This window comes from Ovis aries, chromosome 24, assembly GCF_016772045.2.
Source record: "Ovis aries strain OAR_USU_Benz2616 breed Rambouillet chromosome 24, ARS-UI_Ramb_v3.0, whole genome shotgun sequence".
NCBI classification, from domain to species: domain Eukaryota; kingdom Metazoa; phylum Chordata; class Mammalia; order Artiodactyla; family Bovidae; genus Ovis; species Ovis aries.
In genome coordinates, this window is record NC_056077.1 from 14,225,233 (window position 1) to 14,247,533 (window position 22,301).

Below are 22,301 nucleotides of genomic sequence, written 5' to 3' on the forward strand. Positions count from 1 at the left end.
CCCAACCCAGGGATCGAACTCGCAGCTTTTTAGTCTCCTGTGTTAGCAGGCAGGCTCTTTTACCACCTGCGCCGCCTGGGAAGCCATGATCTGAAAGAGATCATTATTAGCGATCTCTAAATGTGTGGGACTAGCAAACTTCAGGGTCCATTTTTTCATCTATAAACAGTTTATGTTAATCATTAAATACAGCCCTTTGAAGCAACACGCAGGTTTGCAGACTTTCTCTAGTTCACTATGATGAACTTAGGCGACCTCAGTGCCCAAACTCAGGCCAGGTTGGCTGAATTGTGAGCCTGGCTGCCGCTGCTGCTGCTGCTAAGTTGCTTCAGTCGTGTCCGACTCTGTGCGACCCCATAGATGGCAGCCCACCAGGCTCCCCCGTCCCTGGGATTCTCCAGGCAAGAACACTGGAGTGGGTTGCCATTTCCTTCTCCAATGCGTGAAAGTGAAGTCGCTCAGTCGTGTCCGACTCTTAGCGACCCCATGGAGTGTAGCCTACCAGGCTCCTCCGTCCTTGGGATTTTCCAGACAAGAGTACTGGAGTGGGGTGTCATTGCCTTTTCCTTGTGAGCCTGGAGCTGAGCGCAAAGGCCCTCTGGAGAAGCGCGGCTCCTCCCCATCCTGCGTGTCTTTCCACGTTTTCAGGACTACATTTCCCAGCGCCCCTTGCGGAGGAGGGGGCTCCCTCCGGTTTGTACTACGTTTCCCATGGGGCCCTGCGACCCCGCTCTAGGTTTCCTTAGCCTCTGGGGACTGCGCCTCCGTCGGACTCCATTTCCCGGAGGCACGCGCGGCGCGGCGGGCCGGGGCGGGGCTGCCCGAGGCTGGGGGCGGAGGGCGGCCCCGGGGTGGGGAGGCCGCTGCCTCCCTGGGCCTGCCCGGGCGGCCGCCTCCGCGATGCCGCTGCTCGTGGACGGGCGGCGAGTGCGGCTGCCGCAGTCCGCCGGGGACCTGGTCCGAGCCCACCCGCTTCTGGAGGTGAGCAGGGCCCGGGCGGGGGGCTACGAGGCGGGCCCGAGGGAACCCGCAGGCGGGCTAGAGCCGTCCTCAGCCTGCCGCCGCCGGCACCGCCAGCTCTCCCCGGAGTCAGGCTCGAAACTTGGCGCAGCTGAGGTGCTGTCGGCACATCCGGAGCGCGGGCTTGAGGCGTCTGTGGGGCTTTTACCTTCTTTGGACCTTACAGGGCATCTGCGGAGGCCCCCCTCTTTTTCCAGAGGAGGGGGCGGGGGCCCAGAGAGGTTAGGTGACTTGCCCAAGGTGGCCCAGCACCGCGGCTGGAGGACACGCCGGGACCCCCTCTCACATATAGGGCGGTCCCAGCCCCCCAGTCCGGATTTTGACCCGTTTAGGCGAATCTGGGCAGCGCCCTGGGTCGCTCCCTCGCCGGCCATCCCCACCCGCGGTGAGTGTACCACCCTCCTGGGGGTTTCAGGAAGCTGGAGGCTGTTCCGGGTGTGGGCAGGGGCATCCCGGCGGGTCCCCTGGGCTTCTAGCCCCGCGGTGTGGGGCTCCCGGGTATTTTTAGACGGAAGGAAGGGCCCTCGGTGTTTTCGCCCCGCTGGGCTGTGTTGAGGACCACACCCTATGGAAGGTTTTTTTGTTTTGTTTCCTGCTTTTGTCCTTAGATAGACCTCTGAACCCTTATTCCATGCATAAGCAGAGACTGTTTGGAAAACGGTTTTTACTGTAAAAAGAAAAAAAATCAGAACCAAACCTCCCACTTGTCTCAGATCCAGTTCAACCCATTTCATGGATTTAAGAGATGCCCGCTAAGCCCCTCATGTGCCTTCATTATGGCCTTTGCCTCTTTCCTCACAGTCAGGGTATGTATGGGGTGGGGATGGTTTTTATGTTTTTTAGCCGCAGAGTGGCTCAAACACCATTAGCTGTTAATTAAGTTTCGTACAGGGGAGAATGCCCCTTTTCACTCGGCAAAGTGAAGCTCAGGAATCTGGCCAAGTCTGTGGGCTTAGGAAAGATATTCTTGAGGTTTCTTCTGTACCAGTTGGGCGGTGTGTAATGATCTTGTCCAGCAGGCTTGTTTTATTTTCCCTTGATCTCCGCCTCCCCTTGCGAGAACTTAAGCTTCCTGAAGGCAGAGTATGCATCTTCCCTTTGTATCCTCAGAGCCTAGGGCAGACCCTGGCCATGAATCTGTGCTTTGTAAATATGTGTTACACAAACAAGTGAGCAGAATGACCCCCGAAAGATGAGGCGATGTTACTGACAAGGGAAGAGGGGACAACTCTGTGATTCTCAACTTACATTTCGAGAAAGCCGTAGTAATATCAGCCAGCACGTACTGGGCGCCCAGCGGACACTAGTCATCGTGTTAAGCGCTTTCCTTCCTTGTGCTGTGTCACTTAACTGCTGAAGTTGGGACTGGGGCTCAAAGGGGAAGAAGTTGCAGCTGCCTGAAGAACTTAGTGACACTCTATTTTTATGTCTGTGAGAAAGTTTCTATGAAAAAGTTAGTCCAAGGCAGCACCCTAAGTGTGGAGAGAAGGGGAATGAGGTGGGATACCAGGAACCTCTAGAAGGGAGGTTTGGCCTCTGGGGAGACTCGGCCTAGAAAGGCTGTGGAGTGGGGACCAGTTTGCCTTACAGGAGTGTGGCTGGGGTGGGCGGCCGCTTCCACATGCGGCGGCCTAAGGGGAGAAGGGAGGCATTCTCACTGGGCCAACTGGACTCTGCCCCCCGGCCCCTGGGAAGGGCAGGAGGGGCTCCGAGGGCAGGTGAACTGACTGGTTTCCCTGGCACAGAGGGCAGGAGGGCAGAATGGGAGGCAAGCCGGGAGAGGTCAGTCATACGTAGGTTGCAGAGGTTTAGATGGGTCGTTCAGCTGACACACAGTGTAGAGAAATGAAAGGTTTAATTATTATTTGTTTAATAGCAAGTAGTATCCCCTTGGTAAGAAAACAGAAGTCTCAAAAAGAAGAAAAAGGAATCTGTGACCACAACCATGCTTCACACTTTGGTGACTATCCTTACAGAGGCTTTTCTTTGTATATGACGTACTTTTTTACATGATAGCATACTGTATGTTCTGTTCTATAAGGTGTCTTTTCCTGTGACAGTATGCAGTAGCAGCAGTTACTAGCCCGTCTATAGCTATGTTTAGCGTAGGATAATAACAACAGCAGCAACAGTAATAGCAGTGCTGTGGAGCTCGCCAAGCATCCCAGCCCTAGGAGGCAGGTACTAATACTGTTCCCGTTTTACAGCTGGGGACTCTGAGGCACGGAGGGTGGAGTAAGTTGCCCAAGGTTTTGCATGCTGCGCGAGGTGAACCCTGGCGGGTTGGCCTTTGCCTCTGGAGCAGCGCTGCTCAGTACCGTAGCCATTGGCCACAGGTGGCAGTTTACATTTAGTTAAAATTCATGGGAAATAGCAACCCACTCCAGTGTTCTTGCCTGGAGAATCCCAGGGACGGGGGAGCCTGGTGGCCTGTTGTCTCTGGGGTCACACAGAGTCGGACACGACTGAAGCGACTTAGCAACAAAATTCGATAAAATTAAAAAATCAGCTCCTCAGTCACACTGCGCTTCCCAAGTGGCTCAGTGGTTAAAGAATCCACCTGCAGCGCAGGAGACGCAGGAGATGCGGGTTCTGTTGTGGGGTCGGGAAGATCCCCTGGAGGAGGGCAGGGCAACCCACTCCAGTATCCTTGCCTGGAGAATCCCGTGGACCGAGGAGCCTGGCGGGCTACAGTCCATGGGGTCGCAAAGAGTCAGACACAACTGAAGCATCGTGAGCACACACACAGTCACACTACCCATGTTTCTGGTGCTCGACAGTCATGAGTGACAGCGGCTACAAGATGAGACAGCAGGTGCAGATGCCACCGTCCCCGCAGAGAGCACCCTCGGATGGTGCGGTCCAGAGCCTCCGCTCTTATCCAGCCTCTGGATGCTCAGAATCCGGTCCCGCAGCATCTTAAGACTTAACGGTCCCATGGAATTCCACATAATGTAGTTCCTGCTTTTAAGCATGCGAGACATTTCTGCTCCTTCCCCTTTAGGAACATTCACAGAGCTGAATCTTTATAAATCCCTGTAATTATCCCATTGAAGGGCTTTTTGAGCACAAAAACCCTGTAACAGAACCAGTGTTTTGAAGCAAGGATGCAGGCAGCCATCCCAAGGATAGAGTGGGTATGGGAGACCTCGGGGTCAGGACCGGGGAGCAGAGGTGGGGAGTAGGGACAGCCACTCCCTGCAGGCCTGCTCCCAGTTAATCCTCCCACACCCTAAGCAGTGGCCTCGTTTCCCAGAGGACGGGATGAAGCACAGGGGCTCAGGCTCTGCCCAGGTCACTCACTCCAGGAGTGAGTGGGGGGCGCCCCCCGCCCCCCTGCATTGTCATGCCTTGTACCTCTCGCTGGGGGCACGAGTTGCAGGAATTGAGGCGAGAGGCGCATGGGGTTCAGTGGAAGAATTCTCACCTCCCACACAGGAGGCCCTGGGCCCTGTTCTCGGCCAGAGTGCCATCGTGCTCCATTTCTTGGGCTTCCCAGGTGGCTCAGCAGTAAAGGAGCCACCTGCCAATGCAGGAGACGCAGGTTCGATCCCTGGCTCAGGAAGATCCCCTGGAGGAGGAAATGGCAGCCCACTGCAGTAATCTTTCCTGGGAACTCCCATGGACAGAGAAGCCTGGTGGGCTACAGGCCATGGGGTCACAAAGAGGGTCAGACACGACCGAGAGACTACACGGCTACAACAGCAGGTGTGAGGGAAGACGGGACGGCGATGGGGTAGGGCCCTGTGGGGGGAAGAAGGCTCAGTCCCGAGGGCTGGGCCGGGCGGTGCTTTCGTACTTGCTTTCCCGTTTTTGAAGGAAGAAAGACGGAGTCTGGCAGAGGGGTGAGGGGGACTTAGTTGTCCTCTGGGGTTGCACCCCAGTGATGGGTGAACCCAGGGACAGTCAGCTACAGCCACGGGCCGCGTTCTGTTGGTGGATGACCCACCAGCCCAGAGTGGTTTCTACAGTTTTAAACGATGAGGGGAAAGAAAAGAATGCTTCCTGAAATGTGAAATATGAAGTCACTTCGTGACACATGAAGTCTCATGAAATTCAGTGTTCATTGTCACCCATAAATATTTTCTGGGGACACGGCCATTTGTCACGTGTCCTCTGTTGATTTCACACTGAGGAGCTGAAACTGCACGGTCTGCTAAGCCCCAAATATTTACCGTCTGGCCCTTTTCTGAAACAAGTGCACTGACCCTGGGGATAAGAGGACAGTGCCCTCAGATAGGAATTGAGAAATCAGGATGAGCAGTAGCAAGAGAGACTGAGGGGAAGGGTTTTGGGGGTGTGTGTGGGGTGTGTGTATGTGTGAATCTGAGCGTTCAGAACATTAAAAAAAACCTGGGCTGCTTTTATTTCAGAGTTTATATAGTAGGGCTGTGTGTTTTTGCTTAGAGGAGAACTTGAGCTAATCTTCCTTTCCTTTTTGAAAGTGACAGACCCACGTCGCTGTTTTCCCTTTCAGGCCGTCCTCTCTCCCGATCAGCGTGCTTCTGTTTCTCTGGGAAACAGTAGGCACTGTAGATCAGAGACGTTGTGATTTGGGGTTCTTAGGTAAACAAGTGATAATTCATTTCTCAGAAATAAGCTTTGCTTTTGGGTGGTGACCCAGTTGTGAAAAGGAGCGGTAAAAATTTGTCTTGACTCCTCCCTCCCTCTCCCCGAAACAACCAAAGGAGGTGAGTATTAAAGGAATGATAAAAAAAAGAAATTCTGCGTTCTCCTTTATCTTGCCTTGAATTGAGGTGAGAAGTGGTATAGAAAGGAAGAGCGCTCACTGCTCTGAGGTGTGAGTTTTTGCACCATCGGCTGCATTTCTTTCTCTTTGACTCCAGGCCTCGGATCGCACACTGTGCTTCATTCAGTCCTTGTTGCTTTCTTTTTAGAAAAATATTGTAAATTGAAGTCTAGTTAATTTGCGATGTGTTCATTTCCGCTGTATAGCAGTGATTCCGTTTTACGTATTTATGTTCTTTCTCATATTCCTTTCCATTATCATTTATTACAGGACACTGACTGGTTCCCTGCGCCGCATACAGTTAGGGCCTTGTTGTTTGTCCATTCTGTATGTGACAGTTTGCATCTGCTGATCCCCAATTTAATTCCTTTCTGAAGTGGTTCCTCGCTATTTCTCACTGTAGTTCCTCACTGTGACTGCTGCCTTGCTTCTAATCAGGGGAAGTTTATTAGAAGAGAACTTTTTATAACTCATCGAATGGATTGTCATGTTCTCTTCTATCTCTTGTATTTTGTCTGGTAAGCCAGCACTAACCGAAATTAGCCCCAGCTGTGAGGAATGGCCAGCAGCCAGTGTAAGTCTATAAAAATGTTCTCTGGTCTAGACAAGTACCTACACGCTCTGTGTTTGCACACGTGGTTAGGAAATTGTTTATTGAGGAGTTTATTGGTTGTAAGTAAGAAGGAAATTAGGATACATTTTAGTGATGCATCAATTTGACATTTTTGAAAAAAAATTTAATTCTCATTAAAGAATTAATTGGGCTTCCCTGGTGGCTCAGACAGTAAAGAATCTGCCTGCAATGCAGGCGATCCAGGTTTGATCTCTGGGTCAGGAAGACCCCCTGGAGAAGGGAATGGCAACCCACTCCAGTATTTTTGCCTGGGAAATCCCATGGACAGAGGAGCCTGGTAGGCTACATTCTGGGATTGCAAAGTCAGACACAACTGAGCGACTGGGCGAAGAGTTAACTGGCCACCTGAGTTTTCCCCGCTCCAGATTTACTACAGAAGAATTTATACAGACACTCAGTGGACACCGAATGTTACCCTACCTTTTCGTTAATTTGCGTAGTTATGAGTTCTGTTTGGTTCTCTGCTGTAGCCTTTTTTTTTCTTTTGGGCCACGCCATGTGGCATGTGGAGTCTTAGTTCCCTAACCAGGGATCCAACCCCTGCCCCCAGCATGGGATGCTCAGCGTCTTAACACGGGACCACCAGGGAAGTCCCCTGGTTTTCTACTTTAATAGCATAATTACCTCACAGGGCATTTGGAGAATAGAGGAACGGCAGCTGGGACAGTTAAATGGCGTGCGTTGGCCTTGTTCCAACACCGTCATGGTTATGTCGGTGGCTTTCCGTCCAGTATTTCCCCTACATGTAGCAACGTTTTCAGCATTGTCGCACTAATAGCATATTCACAGCTTAGATTTCTTTTCCCACCCTTGTGTCTTGCTCTTCAGCTTTCCATTTCTCAAAGCTCCTTTCCCGTGGTCTTCATTGTTTGCGACTGTGGGGTTAACGGCTGTGAGCCGGTTCTGCATAATTTGCTTACCTTTTCGGTTGTCGTCCCCAGCTTCGTGCCGCTCCCAGTAACAGGGATAAGCGCACTGGCATTTGGGGTTATTCCTACAGTACAGGTTTCCAGAGGGGGGATTACTAGGTTGGGGCATAGGGAAGGCTTGGACCCATCCTCATTTTTAAAGAAAGTGAAGAAGGGCTGTAATTTCTGAACCACTCACTCCACTAGTCCATCTGATCTGATTCTCTTTATAATTGCAAAGAATTGTAGAAAAGGATCTTTGCATCTTATTTCATAGGTTTTAGAATGTTGTTCTCTAGGGTGAAAAACCCCAGAACTTCCTTGCTTTCTTCACTGTTCCACATGGTGGTGTTTTTATTTATCCCACTGCGTTTTTATTTTAGCCTTTCTGTCAGGTAATACACACACCTCAGACCTCACGAGGGTCTGTTTCCACCTAGGGCGCACTTTGGCTCTCTCCATCTATCTATCTAGTTACTCAATCCTCACTAATTTCCATCACTATTTTATTTTTTTTTTTAATTAAACAGGAAAGAGCCAGACTTCTCAGAGGTCAGTCTGTTCAACAAGTGGGACCCCAGGGCCTTCTGTATGTTCAGCAAAGAGAGCTTGCAGTGACCTCCCCAAAGGATGGTAGGTTAGGAACCAGTGAATTGGGCCTTCTCCCCAAAGGCTAGTGGATATTTTATTTTATTTCTTTTTTAAACAGGCTCCATCTCCATTCTGGGTTCTGATGATGCCACCACTTGTCACATTGTGGTCCTGAGGCACACAGGTATGACGAGGGACATGCAGGAAACTGTTTCTTACCTGGACCCACCGCGTGGGACCATGAGCGTCTCAATTTGCGTTTCCTGGCTCCGCTCACCTCTCCTCCGTCTGCATGGCCCCTCCCCGAGGCCCTGGTCAGATGGGTTGGCTGGGCAGCCCAGACGTCTCTGTTTTTCCTTCTTGCAGGCCGTTCAAAGATGAGGTGGTCCGAATGGACAGGCGTAGACCTGGGCTGCGCCCCGAGTTCTCATCGGGAATAACACGAGTCGTTTCACCCTTGTTCTTCAGGTAATGGGGCTACCTGCTTGACGCACTGTGACGGAAGTGACACCAAAGCTGAGGTCCCCTTGATCGTGAACGCCATAAAATCCTTTTCCGACCACACTCAATGTGGAAGGTGAGCGCCCCGCCCCTGCGTTGCGTCATGTGGGGAACGTGGCCCCGTCGTGTAGAGGAAGCTGCTGGGGTGCCCGCCCTCGCCTCAGCAGCTGCTCAGGGCAGAGTGGGCGACGGGACTCGGGGCCGGTCCCGGAAGGAGGGTCTGCTTTGAACCTGCAGTTGTGTTCTCAGTGGCGCTTTCTTGGCCTCTGTGTGTCCGCCGATGCCTTGTGGCACCCCAGCAGTGGAATCTCTCCCTTTCTTCAGGAGGTGTTTGTTGAGTGTTTCCTGTGAACTGGAACTGCTCATAGGTGCCAGGGGCCTCGCAGTGAATGGAGGAGACAAAACCCTGCCCCCAGGGCTCACAGTCCATGGGGAGGAGACACCAGCAAAGCAGGATGTTAAGTAGTGGACGGGCTGCGAGGAAAAGGAAGGTGGGAACGAAGGGGGTCAGTGTTGCAGACTGTGTGCAAGAGCTGGCGCCCCGCCTGGGCGCCCAGCACAGCGCCCGCCTGCTCACCAGTGACAGACTGCTTCCCACGTGCGGCCCCCAGGGTGGGCCCTCAGGAGCCACGTGGCTACTTAAGGGAGCCGCGGCCCCAGCCCGGCTGTCTGGCTGGTGCTCACTGTCGCCTCCCCTTTCTCTCTCATCGCCGGGCCTGGCAGGCATGGCTCTCATCTGAAGTCTGGGGCAGCAGTTCACTGGAATGAACTAGTCTAGTCATACACACGTTCTCCCGATCCCAGGGATTTAAGGAAGGCCTCCTCGCTGTCGCAGTTTCCCTAGTGGAACACAGATCTGTGTTTAAGTTTAACTCTCCCCTTGCCGGGTCTGTGATCGGCTGGGCTGGCCTCAACCTTGTGTCCTGTCAGACACTGAGCCCGGCAGTGTATATAGCTGGACTAGGCTCCAGGCCCAGGACCATGGTTCTCAGCACATGGTTGTGAGAGAGAGGATTCGAGGCCACCAGATGCTTCACGCTGAGCTGCTGACGTGGAAGATTCTGGGGCCTTCCTCAGGAGGGTTCTGTCTGTTGAGGGGAGTGTGAAAGGTGGCTGCACTCTCTTGAGCTCGGGTCCCCAGGTCGTCACAGGCCAAGGACTGGAGTTAGCAGAGAAGTGAGCTCCGGGAGCTGTACTGTGCTGCTGTGCTCTGCTGTGTGCCTGGTGGCTGCCCTGGGGGCGGGCGAGGCCGCCCAAGCTTATTGAACCCCGAAAATGCTTTTCTGTCTCATGCGGCCAGTGCTCAGGGGGACACACTGAGGAAAAAGCTGCTGCCATAGACAAGCATGTGCGTCAGACGCTGAACCAGTTTCCTTATCTGTAAAACGAAGATGAGACCCCTGTCTCTCCAAGACGCTGGCCTCCTGGTGGCGGGGTTGCCCCCACGCAGGGCCCGGTCAGTCTCGTCCCTCCCCGACCCTGCACTAGGCCGAGACTTTTAAGAGGTTTCTGAAGCGTCCCGCTCAGGGCGGGTGAGTAGTGTGATGTAATCGTTATCTTCCAGACCAGCCTTTCTTTCTTTTGCCTCCCGGTGGCATCATGTTTGAGACACAGCGCCCCTGGGCCCCCGGGCAGAGCCCCAGTGTGTGTGCCATGGCGTGAACAGGGCCAGGAACCAGGAGCTGAGGCTCAGGGCAGACCCAGGCCTGCCAGGCTGAGCCGTCCCGCCTCTGAGCACCCACTCTCCTCTCTTTGGCCAGGCTGGAAGTACACCTCATGGGAGGCTTCAATGACGACAGGCAGTTGTCACAGAAACTGACTCATCAGCTCCTTAGTAAGTTCACTTTTCCCCTCAAATCTGATAAAAATGTGTACCTATTTTTGCTTAGATGAAAATCTCAATTAGTACAGAACCTACGAGGGGCGCACCTGCTGGGAGCCACCGAAACTGCTCAGCTTGAAATCTTCCATAAACACTGGAGAGCAAAGAGCTAAATGTTTAGAGCTCACGGGATGGGGACATAGTTTGCCTTCAAAACAGCAGGTGATGCCTCACAGTAAGCCTGTGAATTGTGTGGGGGAAAAAACACCACCCTCCTGCAGAAATGTTCTTGTTAATGTGCAGAAAGTTAAAATAACCCTGATCATACTATTTTTTCTTGGTTAAATTAGCAAATACTACCATGAGAAAAAACAACATTCTGTGATTAACCATGAAGCAGCGAGGTGGGCATACTTCCACCCTGCAGTACTTTGGTGGAACCTAAACCTGGAAAGCCTTTTGGCATCATGGTCCATCACAGACCCAGCAATTTCTCTTTTGAGAATCTTTTCTAAGAAAATTAATCTGAAGTGTGCATAGAGATTTACACCTGAAGGTGGGCAAAAGATTATCTACAGCAGGAAATCTACTGTCCACCAGTAGAGGCATAGTTATACGTACCATTAAAAGATATTTAACGAAGAGGTTTGCACTGCATGGGAAAATAGCATGTACAAACAATAACATGTACAGACTGGCAGTACCTGCACGGTGTCTGAGCTCAGCTGTGCACGGACAAACACAGCAGGAAGTACACTGGTAAGTGCTAGGATTATCGGCAGGAAAAGCCCATTCGCTTACACCTTCAAAAGCCACAGACTCCTTATACTCTTCTATACTTTCCAAATGTTTCATAACAGTCAGATTTTATGACCCATCAGGAAAAAAGCGTTCTTTAGGGAAAGATTAAAATCTTATGACTGTTTGTCCCGCCAGCCTCTCCGAATAGGGAGAAGAAAGGAAAGTCTCCGTGGGAGTTTTCTCTGGGCCCAATGCTGGGCACGTGTCTGGCCCTTGGCAGGCAGGGTGCTGGGCATCCGCTCAGGGGTATCCGCCTCTGATGGACAGGCCGGGCTGTGGTCTAAGGGTGGTGGATCCCACCCTCCATCCCCCTCTTGACTTGTTCAGCGTATGCTCTGCTGCTTAAGGGAACTTTTTTGACATGAGCTTTAAAATTCTCGCTGTAGGTGAATTTGACAGACAAGAAGATGACATTCATCTGGTGACGTTGTGTGTGACAGGTGAGCTCCGCCACTCCTCCCAGAGCAAAGCTGCAGCTTTGGGGGATGTTTCGCCCACGCCCTGAAGGCAGGACCCTGCGTCTGTGCCTCAGTTGTAGATGGCACCACGTGTCGTTGGATTGCTGCCCTCTTCTGGCTTTCCCCATATCTGCTGGCATGGCCGTCCCTGCCCTCCCTCATCCAGATCCCGTGCAGCCTCCGCTGAGATCCTGACTCCCCACCCCGAGGGCTCTCCTCTGAGGGATTCTCAGCAGCCTCTTCCGTTTTCTAGGAAGGGTTGGGGCCGGTCCCACGAGGAGCTGCCGCCACGTGTGTGGGTGACCGGAGACTCAGACTCTGGAGGGGCAGTTTGTTCCAATAACCTGACTGCCCCGCGCTTGGCTGGGAAACAGGACACGGGCCCTTTCATGTTCTGATCCCCCCCTTTGCAGGCGGGGGCCTCCTTCTTGGCCTCTGTTTATAGAAAATGAAAGCAATTATTTAGTATTTCTTTAAAATTAGATCTTAAAATTCCTTTTTTTTTTTTTTTTTAATGTGTTAGAATTAAATGACCGGGAAGAAAATGAAAGCCACTTTCCAATAATTTACGGCATTGGTGAGTAGCATGCTGGGCGGAGGGTCTGTGACCTCACACTGATTAAAGGCAGATTCTGCAGCTGGTGGGCCCGCAGCTGTCAGTGTGGCAGAGCCCTGGGCCCTGGTCCTGACTCCTCTCTGGATCTGCTGGGCGAGCCTGGGCAAGGAGCTTACCTTCTCTGACCTTATATCTACGGGAGAAACAATGTCCAGGTCCTAGACTATGAAGGGAAACAGGTAGTGAATAGAAAGCCTGGGCCTCGCCGGGTTAGAGGACAGCTCGATGTCAGTGGGCTCTGCTCCCCCAAGAGGCCCCTCTGCTTTTCTCTAGCCAGAACTCTGGGGGCTGAAATGGGGCGATTTGAATCTTCTTATACTCAGGGAACTAATTAAGGTTTTGATGGAGAACAAAGAGCCTACAAAGCAAAGTGAAACCATCAGGCTAAAGATGGTTAGCCTGAAAGAAAGCCAGAGTGTCCCTTCCTCCTGTGACAGCCCCTGGGACTCCTGAGGCTTTAACAGGCTGGGACTGGCTGTCTTTATTTATTTATTTTAAGTATTTATTTGGGTGCATTGGGCTTAGTTGTGGCACGTAGGATTTTTTCTTGTGGTGCCTGGGCTTCTCTCTAGTTGAGGCACCTGAGCTCAGTAGTTCAGGTGAGGGCTTAACTGCCCTGCTGCATGTGGGATCTTGGTTCCCTGACTAAGGATTGAACCTGAGTCTCCTGCATTGGAAGGCAGATTTTGAACCACTGTACCACCAGGGAAGTCCTGAGACTGGCTGTCTCTACAGGGGGCTTCTGCCATATCCCTAACATTTGGTTTATTTGGCAGGGTGTTCACTGCTTTATTCTCTATCCTTTGTATGTAAGAAACAGTCATAACCAACACACACCACCAGCCCTGGCACCGATCCCAGGCCACGTCCGCAGCCGTGTCTTGTCAAGGCTTGTCTTCCTTGTCACAGGGCTGAGCAGGGAGGCCTTGCCACGGGCTGCCTGAAGAGATGGCGCGTCTCCCGGGTGGGGGCGGCCCTTGGTCTGGAACCAGGTCTTACTGGGTCCAGCTCGGGCCTCAGCACTTCTCAGTGAGATGACTGGCCAAAGCATTGCATTCTCCCTTCCCAGCAAGGGAGAGACTACCAACGTAACTTTGCTCAGTCCTATCACGGGCAATGGTATGAGTGTGAGACTTACCAGCTCCTTTTGCCAATTGGAGTTGTCCTGTCGTCCTCACAGCTGTCAATATCAAAACTGCAGAAATCTACAGAGCCTCCTTCCAAGACCGAGGTCCGGAGGAAGAGCTGCGGGCCGCCCGAGCTTTAACAGGAGGACCAGTGAGTCTGACAGCATCTTGTCTTAACAGGGTGAAGGGAAAGGGGAAGGGGTGGGTGCATCAAACCAAAGCCTTGAGCTTTATCCACTTTGGAAATGAAAAGTTTCTGACAGCTTCTGGAAAGCTGCCCATGATCAGGAACCACCACACACTCATAGCACGTAGAGAAGAAAGAATGTTTTAGGTTAGAAGCGCAAGACCCCAGTTCTGTGCCCTGAAGATGTTGGGGATATATGTGACTCTCCCTGCATCCAGATCCAAACAAAATGAACCCCTTGTACTTTGTAAGAGCTTTACCAGTGAAGTTACTGCAAAGAAAGGAGAGCTAAGTGGGGAGAAGAGGCTTTTCTTTTCTCTACTGCAGGTCATGCTGTCCCCAGACAAGGTCACTGGAAAGCAGTTTGCTGGGATGAATTGATGACCCCAAAGAATAATCAGATCAGTTTAAAAGTCTGATTGCCTTTGGGTCTTTTTAGTTAACTAACACCTTCATTTTAAAAGTTGGGAAAAAAAACAAGACTGGCATGCTGTGTGAGGAACGAGTGAAAAAATCCTTTAAAAACGCATAACGTGAAAAAAACAGAAATCGCATCAGAGCAACCAAAAGAAGTCTGCTTGCTTAGGAAAAGCTTTAATTTTCACTGGAAACGTCTGGACCCAGTGGTCTGTTCTGCCAACCCTTTGACATTGTTAGGTTTCCTTTCTCAGTCTCTCAGGGAGCAGAACAGTCTTGATTTAGCTAAGATTCAGAACATATTTGGAGAAAGCAATGGCACCCCACTCCAGTACTCTTGCCTGGAAAGTCCCATGGATGGAGGAGCCTGGTGGGCTGCAGTCCATGGGGTCGCTAAAAGTTGGAGACGACTGAGCGACTTCACTTTGACTTTTCACTTTCATGCATTGGAGAAGGAAATGGCAACCCACTCCAGTGTTCTTGCCTGGAGAATCCCAGGGACGGGGGAGCCTGGTGGGCTGCCGTCGATGGGGTCGCAGAGTCGGACACGACTGACGTGACTTAGCAGCAGCAGCAGGACATAGTCTCAGTAACCAAAATTGAACATTGCTGGTTAAGCTGGAAACTACCACTGGCAACATTTGAGAATTCAAGGAATTGATCATTTGGCAAATTTTTATGAGTTGGCTTTTCCCTTCTCTTGAGGAGGCAACAGGCATGTGTGGCTTTAATCTCCAAGATGACTTAGGGGTGTGAACAAAGAGGCAGCGAGGGGCATGACCTTGGGTCAGACACATGGGGTCTGCAGCCCAGCACTGACACTTACAGACACATGACTTTGGCAGCAGGCCCATCTCTGAGCCTCAGGTCTCCAACCAAAATGGAAAAAACACCACCTTCCTGCAGGACTGTTGTCAGAACTAAACAAAATGATGTCTGTTGCCCACCAAGTGCAGTACTAGACTGGTGGGAAGTAGTTAAGCGGCAGCTTTTTGCAGTGAGACCAAACTTGAAAGAAGCTTCTCTACCAGATAAATGCCTCAAGTTCAAGACGACAGGGGAGCTTGCAGTAAAGGCAGCATTTCTGCTGATAACACTCCTTAAATTCTGCCCGAAATGTTCTTTTTTTAGATGATTAGCATTTACGATGCAAAGACAGAGCAACTTCGTATAGGACCGTATTCCTGGACGCCATTTCCCCATGTGGATTTCTGGTTGCAGCAAGATGATAAGCAGATACTAGAGGTGAGCATCTACAGGCTGGGCACCTCTCTGGCCCCTGGTTTCCTCATCTATCGAAGAAGAGAGTGTAGACGAGACCATAGCAGCTTTCCCTTCGGTGTCTGTGGAGGGCACCATTCACAGACCCTGCTGAGTTGCTCCTAATGTTAGTTGGGGGTGAGTGGATCCTGGGTAGATGTCTACGCAGCAGAGCAACAGGCAGCCATCTGCTTTGTTCTCGTTAACCCAGCACACCTGTTTCTTATGTAACTTTACAAATTATATATATTTATACAGTGATCTGAGAACAGCCTGATGAATGTGTAAGGAGCACAGAGACACTCTTGACAGCTTTATCAAAGTAGGGAACAGAGCCGGTTCTCCTCTCACACCCCAAATCTTGTTTTTCCAGAACCTTTCCACGTCACCTCTGGCTGAGCCCCCCCACTTTGTTGAACATATCAGATCTACCTTGATGTTTTTAAAGAAACACCCTTCTCCAGCTAACACACTGTTTCCTGGGAACAAGGCTCTACTCTACAAAAAAAATAAAGATGGCTTATGGGAAAAGATCTCTTCCCCAGGAAGCTAAAAATAGGAATTACCAAAGAAAGCACCTCTCTGACACAGCAAAAGACCCCTGACGGGGGCAGGGAAGAGTGTGAACTTGGAATCTTCCTCCATTCAGTCTGAGGTCTCTCTCCTTACTCCTTACCTGTTTTTCAGATGACTTTAAAATAAAATCTTATTTTGGCAAAGGCATTTGTTTAGGTTTTCTTCTTGGTTAGTATTAAGAGGCCAGAGGAGAAGCTGGCTTTCTCACTATTCTATAAGCAGCTATTTCAGATACTTGGGTAAGTCTGGGTAAGTCTTCCTAATTCTGCTAAATTAGTGAATAAAGGAAAAATTGTCATTTAGTTTGTTTAAAATGCAGCCACGAGAATTTATACATCTCAGATGTTTTTTAACCTCAAAATACTTTAGAAGCATCAGATTCAAACCTGATATTATGTATTTTTAGAAACGTTTATTCTTTTGAAGTTGCTATCCGAAAGGAAGTCACCGTGCCCAATTAATGCCAAGATTTATGAAGTGAAAAACTGGGAACAATTTCAAGAACCTTTATTGAAACCAACATTCAAATAGTATCTCAAGGGTGAAATTGGTTCAGCAAAACCAATTTAACAATTTCAAATATATATAAAAACATTTAAAAATTAATCTTGTTAAAGGTAATAATTTCCCCTTCCCCCATTTTATCTGCTATACTTCATTGCACCAAAGAAACAGGGAAGACTTGTTAATCATTTGCACCAGGAAGAAAAGAAAACTGCATTTTGACAAGTGCCAAATGTCAGAAATCACATCAAATCAGAGTAATTATAGGCTTAATATGGTATAACTAAGGCTTTCAATTCGACAGTCCCCAAACCCCATGTGAATTGCCACCATTTAAGGTCTCCCATAGCTTGACTGCTGGACTGAAAGGCACAGGGGCCGCTGCCGACGGTGAAGGAAGTGACGCAGGACTTAGAAACGGGCCGCAGTCAAGGGTTTACTTCAGTTACTTCAGCAGTCATCTGGCTTGATCAGCCTGAGAAAGGCTGCCCCTCTGGATCTGGTTTCTGAGTTGGGCCCAAAGGGCTGAGCTGCTGTGAACAGACACTCCAGAAGTTCCCGTGAGAACAGGTCAGAGGTGGACTTAAATTTAGAATTTCAACATAACGAGGTGCTACACAGCATATTTAATACGAGGCTCTTAAGAGCAGCATCTGTTGAGTTTTCAGATATTAAACATAGAAATGAGTACAGTCTGTACTTCTATGCCAATTTAAAAGTTTTACCAGTATTTAAAAATATACATATATATATATATATAATATGGTTGAGAAGAGTCTGTACAGTTACTGTGAATAGAGGAGTTTTAATTTGTTTACAAATAGCATATAAAGGGAGACACGGGCTGGCGGCAGAGCGGAGCCAGAAGCAGTGCCGGGTCCAGCCTGACCTGCCGCCGCTCAGCGGACACGGCCCTGACCGACGTCTCGGGGCAGCAGCAGCGGGGGTGCGGGAGAGGGCTTTTGACGCTCCTGTTTCAACCCCATCATGCCCACTCCTTCAAGCCAGACAGTCCAGTTGCATATTGCGACCTGATCCAACTGAACACCAAGTACGACAGACGGCAGAGATCGCCGTCTGTCTGTGCAGCAGGGCCCCAGGGAACCCGGAGAGTTCTAGAAAGCTGTCTCACCAAGAACGTACTATGTGCAACCTATAACGTCTTCCATGTGTCTGTTTAGAAAGAGAAGCGCAAGTATTTCAAGTGGCAGGCACTGGAAATTCTCATGTTTTTTGTGAATAAAAAGTGTTTATGGTAACGGGGGGGAAATGGTGTTACTACAGTTGGGTAGACAGAAACAGTAGTTGTTGGTTGTTCTACAACACCCACAGAATCAGACATGTCAACTGCCCGCCTGGGCCTGGCTCTCAGGCACACATTTGTGCAACCATCCCAGTTAAGCACAAATAACAGTAATTTCTCTCAGCATGTGGCACGGTTCACATTTTCAGAATAACTTCATTTTCCTGAAATAATATTCAGTACAGTCTCCAAGCAAACACTGAGTTTTATCTTAAGCTCTCTGGCTCTTCTACCTGTGGGCGGTCATCTTGCAGGCCCTGGGCCCCATCTTGGAGGGCTCCAGGCGGCTCGGCTTCGAGAGGGGCGGGCGCCCCTGGGTGCCGCTCAGGGCTGTTAGCTTCTGAGGCCTCTTGCCCACCTGACAGCTGCTCCACCTTCTCCAAGTCTTCGATGTGACTGACTGAGCTGGTCTCGCTGATGGCATCCGAACCACGCAGGGACCTTTTAAAAGGCTTCTGGCCTAGAGGAAGATCAATGAACAGCACTGATGGTTCAGGAAAGGGCGCCCCTGCGGCAGAAGCCAGCTGTGCTCTAAGCGATCTGTATTTAATCACAGCAGAAATCCCAGGGATCCCTGGCTCTGAAGCATTGAGTGATGAGGCGAGAAACGAGAGCTGATGGGACACTAACATGCCCCCAGTGCCAGGGACCGTGAGGGAGCCCCAGCCGGGAGAAGCTCAGAGGAGTGGACACAGGGTAAACGTGACGCTCCACAAGCGGCTCCCCAAGGCTCAGAGATGGCTGAAGGGGCAGAGACGTGCGTGTAGGCCCAGTCGCTTCAGTCGTGTCTGACTCAGCAACCCCAGGCTCCTCTATCCTTGGAATTTCCCAGGCTAGAATGCTGGAGTGGGTTGCCATGCCCTCCTCCAGGGGGTCTTCCTGACCCAGGGATTGAACCCCCGTCTCTCAAGTCTCCTGCATTGGCAGGTGGGTTCTTACCACTAGCGCCACCTGGGAAGCCCAGGGGCAGGGACCACTGTTCTTAGGTGAAGAGAAATAGAACTTCGGGTTGAAGAACCAAGAAGATAGGAATGCAGGTCACAGAAGCAGTATGTGAGGCCAAGGTCTTTTCCCCAGGGAAATATGAACAACGTTCTTCAGTATCAGTGAGCTCAGGCATGGGGACTGACGTACCTGGAAGCCTCTGTTTAACGCGAGTGCCTGTGGGGGTCTGAGGCGGTGTGACCCCTGAGCCTTGCACTTTGTAGACGTACGTGTGTTCCGTGGACTCCAGGGAGCCTGCGGGAAGGGGGCAGGGAGGTGTGGGGTAGGCGCCCAGTGCAGGGGGCCCTGCGGAGGCCCGTTAGCTTCATTCCCCATGAGCTTCCTGCCAAGGCTCCAGCTCCCCTGAGCCAGGTGCTGGCCCCGTGGGGTGTTCCAGCCTTGACTCCCCAGCCAGCCTGTGTAGCCAGCCTGCAGTGTGGCCCAAGCATGCCTGGAGAGCCAGGCCCTGGTGGGAAATGTCTTTTAGCAACAAGGAGTGGACGCCTCTTGGCTAAAGGCTGAGGCCTGGTGGGGAGAGTCAGATTATCCCCTGCTGCCCTGTGACCGTGTAGTCATCATTTCCTGGGGAAGGGCCCAGGTTCGGGGAGCCTACTCCATGGCAGAACAGCAACTGGGAATACTCGCTGTTTGAACTAAAAAGGCTACAGACTACAGCCTTTCACTTGCCCCGTGCAAAAGCAGCCCTTGACTGGGGCAAAACATTCAGGAGAGCTGCAAGAATATTAACACTGATCTGAACGGACAGCTGCGGGGCTTGGACCCCAGGAAGGGGAGTCTGCTGGGGGCACGGGCACCTGCCCCCGCGCTGTTGCAACCATCAGGATAGGTGAGAAGGATGAGAGTCCAGGCAGACAAACCTCGCCTCCTCTCAGGTCCTGGCCCAGCGCCTGGTGTGAAGCCTGGGACGCAGACACGGCTCCTCATCCCAGGACACCTGGCCAAACAATCCAGATGCAAGAAAGTGGGAGGAAGGTAATCCTACCTGCCGTCAGGTTGAACGTCCTTCCTTTTTGTGATGCTTGTACTGGAGAAAACCAGTTCAGCACAGATCCGACCACGGGGATCTGCCGTAACACCCCCTGCAAAACACAACCGTTGCTCAAGGCTGTCGTCTGGAGACCAGCTCCCAGCCTGAGTCCAGCCAGGGGCCCAGCCTGGAGCCTCACCTCTTCCAGAAGCCGCTCCTCATTTGCCTTCTGCAGCTGAACCTGAGCTTCCTGGATTCCTTTCCGAACCACTTCTGTCATGTTTTCCAGAAGCTGTGTTAAGACCAAGAAAGGCATTATCTGTCCAAGCTGCTTCCCGGGGTTCTAGAACTATAAACACAGCACTGGGGACATTTTTCAAAAGTGTGTTAGGAAATGGTACTTTAACATGTCAGTGTGAAAATACAGCAGAAAATCAAATAGAAGAGATCAAGATGCTAAAGGAGGCCTAGTGTTAGGCGCCACGGTGACTGGCCTCATTTGCCAGAAAGAGAAAGAACTGCCCCTATGATCTGAACGTCCTACCAACAGGAAACAGACACAACAGGGACTTCTCTGGTGGTCCAGTGGTTAAGAATCTGCCTCCAATGCAGGGGACATGAGTTCCATCCCTGGTCTGGGAACTAAGACCCCACACATCTTGGGGCAACTAAACCTGCACGTCACAGCTGGAGAGTCTGCACTGGAGGAGGACCCAGTGCAGGCAGAGGGAAAAACTAAGACACAGCGCTCAACATTCACGGAAACGGAGGCGGAAGTGATACAGGCGGGGTCCAAAGGAACTAAGATGCCCACCCAAGAAAGCTGGCTCCTGGGCTCTATTTCAAACCCCTTTTCTTCTCCACCCCTCCTACCAAACGTTAGTTGCATGACACAGGAGTCTGCCTCCTCTCAGGCCAGCCTCGCGCTGGTCACTTTTCCCTCCCTTTGAGGGATTCCTAATGACTCATATCTGGTGTGGAGAGCATCCTGTAAGCCTGACAGCCTGGTCCTCTGTGCCAACTGGCCAAGAGCAGCAGGTCTATTACGGGCAGGAAGTTCTGTTACCCGAAGCACCATCCCATCCAGCCCCAGGACCAGCTCTGACCAGCTCTCCCCTGGCCTTGCGGGGCAGAGATGATGTGAACACATCTTCCCAAACATGCATGCACCACCTCACTTGCTCATTCACGTCTTTCCCAGGCTGGCTCATGAGTTCACCGAGGGCAGGGACTGTCATGGTACCTGCTCAACGCCTGGCTCACAGGCGGCCTTTACACACCTGGGCAAAGAATGAATGGACAGACATCGCCAAGGGAAGCTTCTTCCTTTGTGACGCCAGCTAGTTGCCCAGGGAAAACCCCAAAAAAGAATGAGGCACAGATTACTCTTACAGACCCTTGAGTTCTCCTCGATTTCTCGGGCTGTGACTGCGATGGTCTCCACTAGTTCGGAAACATCGATGTCATCACTCGCCATGCCAATGTAAATACAGCTCTTCATGCTTTTATACTCAGGGCCTGTGGGCAGAAACAACAGACCAACTTGGTTCCCAAGTCTGCTGTCACGAGTCATACACAGGCCATTCCGTGCACACCACGCAGCCAGGCATAGGGCAGCCTCCCCTAGGGGCTGAGGGCATGGATCTACTGCGGATTCAGGACCCAGCGAGGCTGTGGCAGGGGCAGGAAGCTCTCTCATGCTATGAAGTGTTACACCACTTAAGACAGCCCAACTCCCTTTAGGCCAGTTAGAAAACGGCTTCCACAGTCCACAGCTGACTTATAGGAGTAATTACCCATTTTAAATGTAAGGTCAGATTCCAGTTCATTTAACTTTTTCAGGAGCCCAGCATGGATTTTTTCCCCTTCTGGATCCAATTTCAAACTGCTCTTATCATCATTAGCGTGTTCATACCTATAAACAATATCACATAACAGCACTTCAGTAATCTAAAATAGGTGTCCCTCTAGACACAGGATGACAGGTGGAGGAGAAGCTGCTGGAAGTTACCAAGGGTGTGGAAGGAGACACAGGGCAAAGGAGCCGCTCACAGGGTCTCAAGAGCGAACCTGAAGAATGTCCCAGGGGAGCCCAAGTCTCCAGGTGCATGAAATGTACAAGGAGGGGCGTGGCCAGGAAGCCCCATCACTTGTAAGACCAGCTGGAGGCTTCCCTCATCCCGAGAGGGGACAAAGGGCCTCAAGACGCCCACTGAGTCAGAGGCCGGAGGGTCTGCCCCCACTGGGAAGTGGTTCTCCGGGGTGAGCTGTAGCTCTCTGTTCATGTCAGTGGTGCGCTAATAACTTTCAAGCTGGAGCAGAAAGAACACAGCGACTCCTGCTTCCCTGAGTGTGTGCTGCGCCGCTTGCCAGTTGTGCTCTTTTAAATGCCCAGGTCTGGGTGAACCTGCATCAGACCCGAGTGCTGTGACTACACAAATTCATTTTAGATTTCTAAGCTGGTTCACAAAATGATCCGCCCATGGTCTTACCATACCTGACAACTCCTATTCCAGGCCAGTTGGGGTCGTCAACGTACAAGAGGCCTGCCGTTGCCTCCACCTCCTGCTTGAACTCCTCTCGCAGCTGCAGTGTGCAGGTCAGGACCGGCAGCTTGCTCTGGATGCAGGCCACCAGCTGATCCACATCCTCTCCCCGCGTCCCTAAAACTGGACACATGCACAGAAAGTCAGGGAAGCGCTTAAGGAATGGCTGGAAACAAGGGAGCTGTGCTCTCACTTCCACCAGCAGAACATGAGCAGTTCACAGTACAGCCAATCAGTTGCAGATGAGTCAAAAAAAAAAAAAAAAACCCCACTAAACCCAGATACGTGAGGATATGAGATATTTATGG

General features: G+C 51.2%; 2 protein-coding genes across 3 annotated transcripts in view; one reads left to right on the forward strand and one right to left on the reverse strand.

Moving 5' to 3' along the window:
* Positions 1–829: 829 nt before the first annotated feature.
* On the forward strand, positions 830–15,815 carry NTAN1 (N-terminal asparagine amidase). The gene is made up of 10 exons (XM_004020786.5): positions 830–981; positions 7,843–7,945; positions 8,022–8,087; positions 8,372–8,480; positions 10,165–10,238; positions 11,414–11,467; positions 12,009–12,062; positions 13,282–13,379; positions 14,964–15,077; positions 15,466–15,815. The coding sequence occupies exons 1-10, from the start codon at positions 901–903 to the stop codon at positions 15,643–15,645; spliced, it is 933 nt and encodes a 310-aa protein (XP_004020835.2). The 5' UTR covers positions 830–900; the 3' UTR covers positions 15,646–15,815.
* Positions 15,816–16,158: 343 nt separating this feature from the next.
* PDXDC1 (pyridoxal dependent decarboxylase domain containing 1) overlaps positions 16,159–22,301 on the reverse strand; it is a 54,807-nt gene continuing 48,664 nt past the window's right edge. For both annotated transcript variants that reach the window (XM_004020787.6, XM_042240056.2), the window contains 7 exons: positions 21,945–22,116; positions 21,244–21,362; positions 20,844–20,965; positions 19,647–19,739; positions 19,463–19,559; positions 18,610–18,714; positions 16,159–17,935 (listed from right to left, as the gene is read on the reverse strand). In XM_004020787.6, coding sequence (XP_004020836.3) covers positions 17,682–17,935; positions 18,610–18,714; positions 19,463–19,559; positions 19,647–19,739; positions 20,844–20,965; positions 21,244–21,362; positions 21,945–22,116 — 962 coding nt within the window. In that variant the 3' untranslated portion in view covers positions 16,159–17,681. The remainder of the gene's footprint in view (positions 17,936–18,609; positions 18,715–19,462; positions 19,560–19,646; positions 19,740–20,843; positions 20,966–21,243; positions 21,363–21,944; positions 22,117–22,301) is intronic.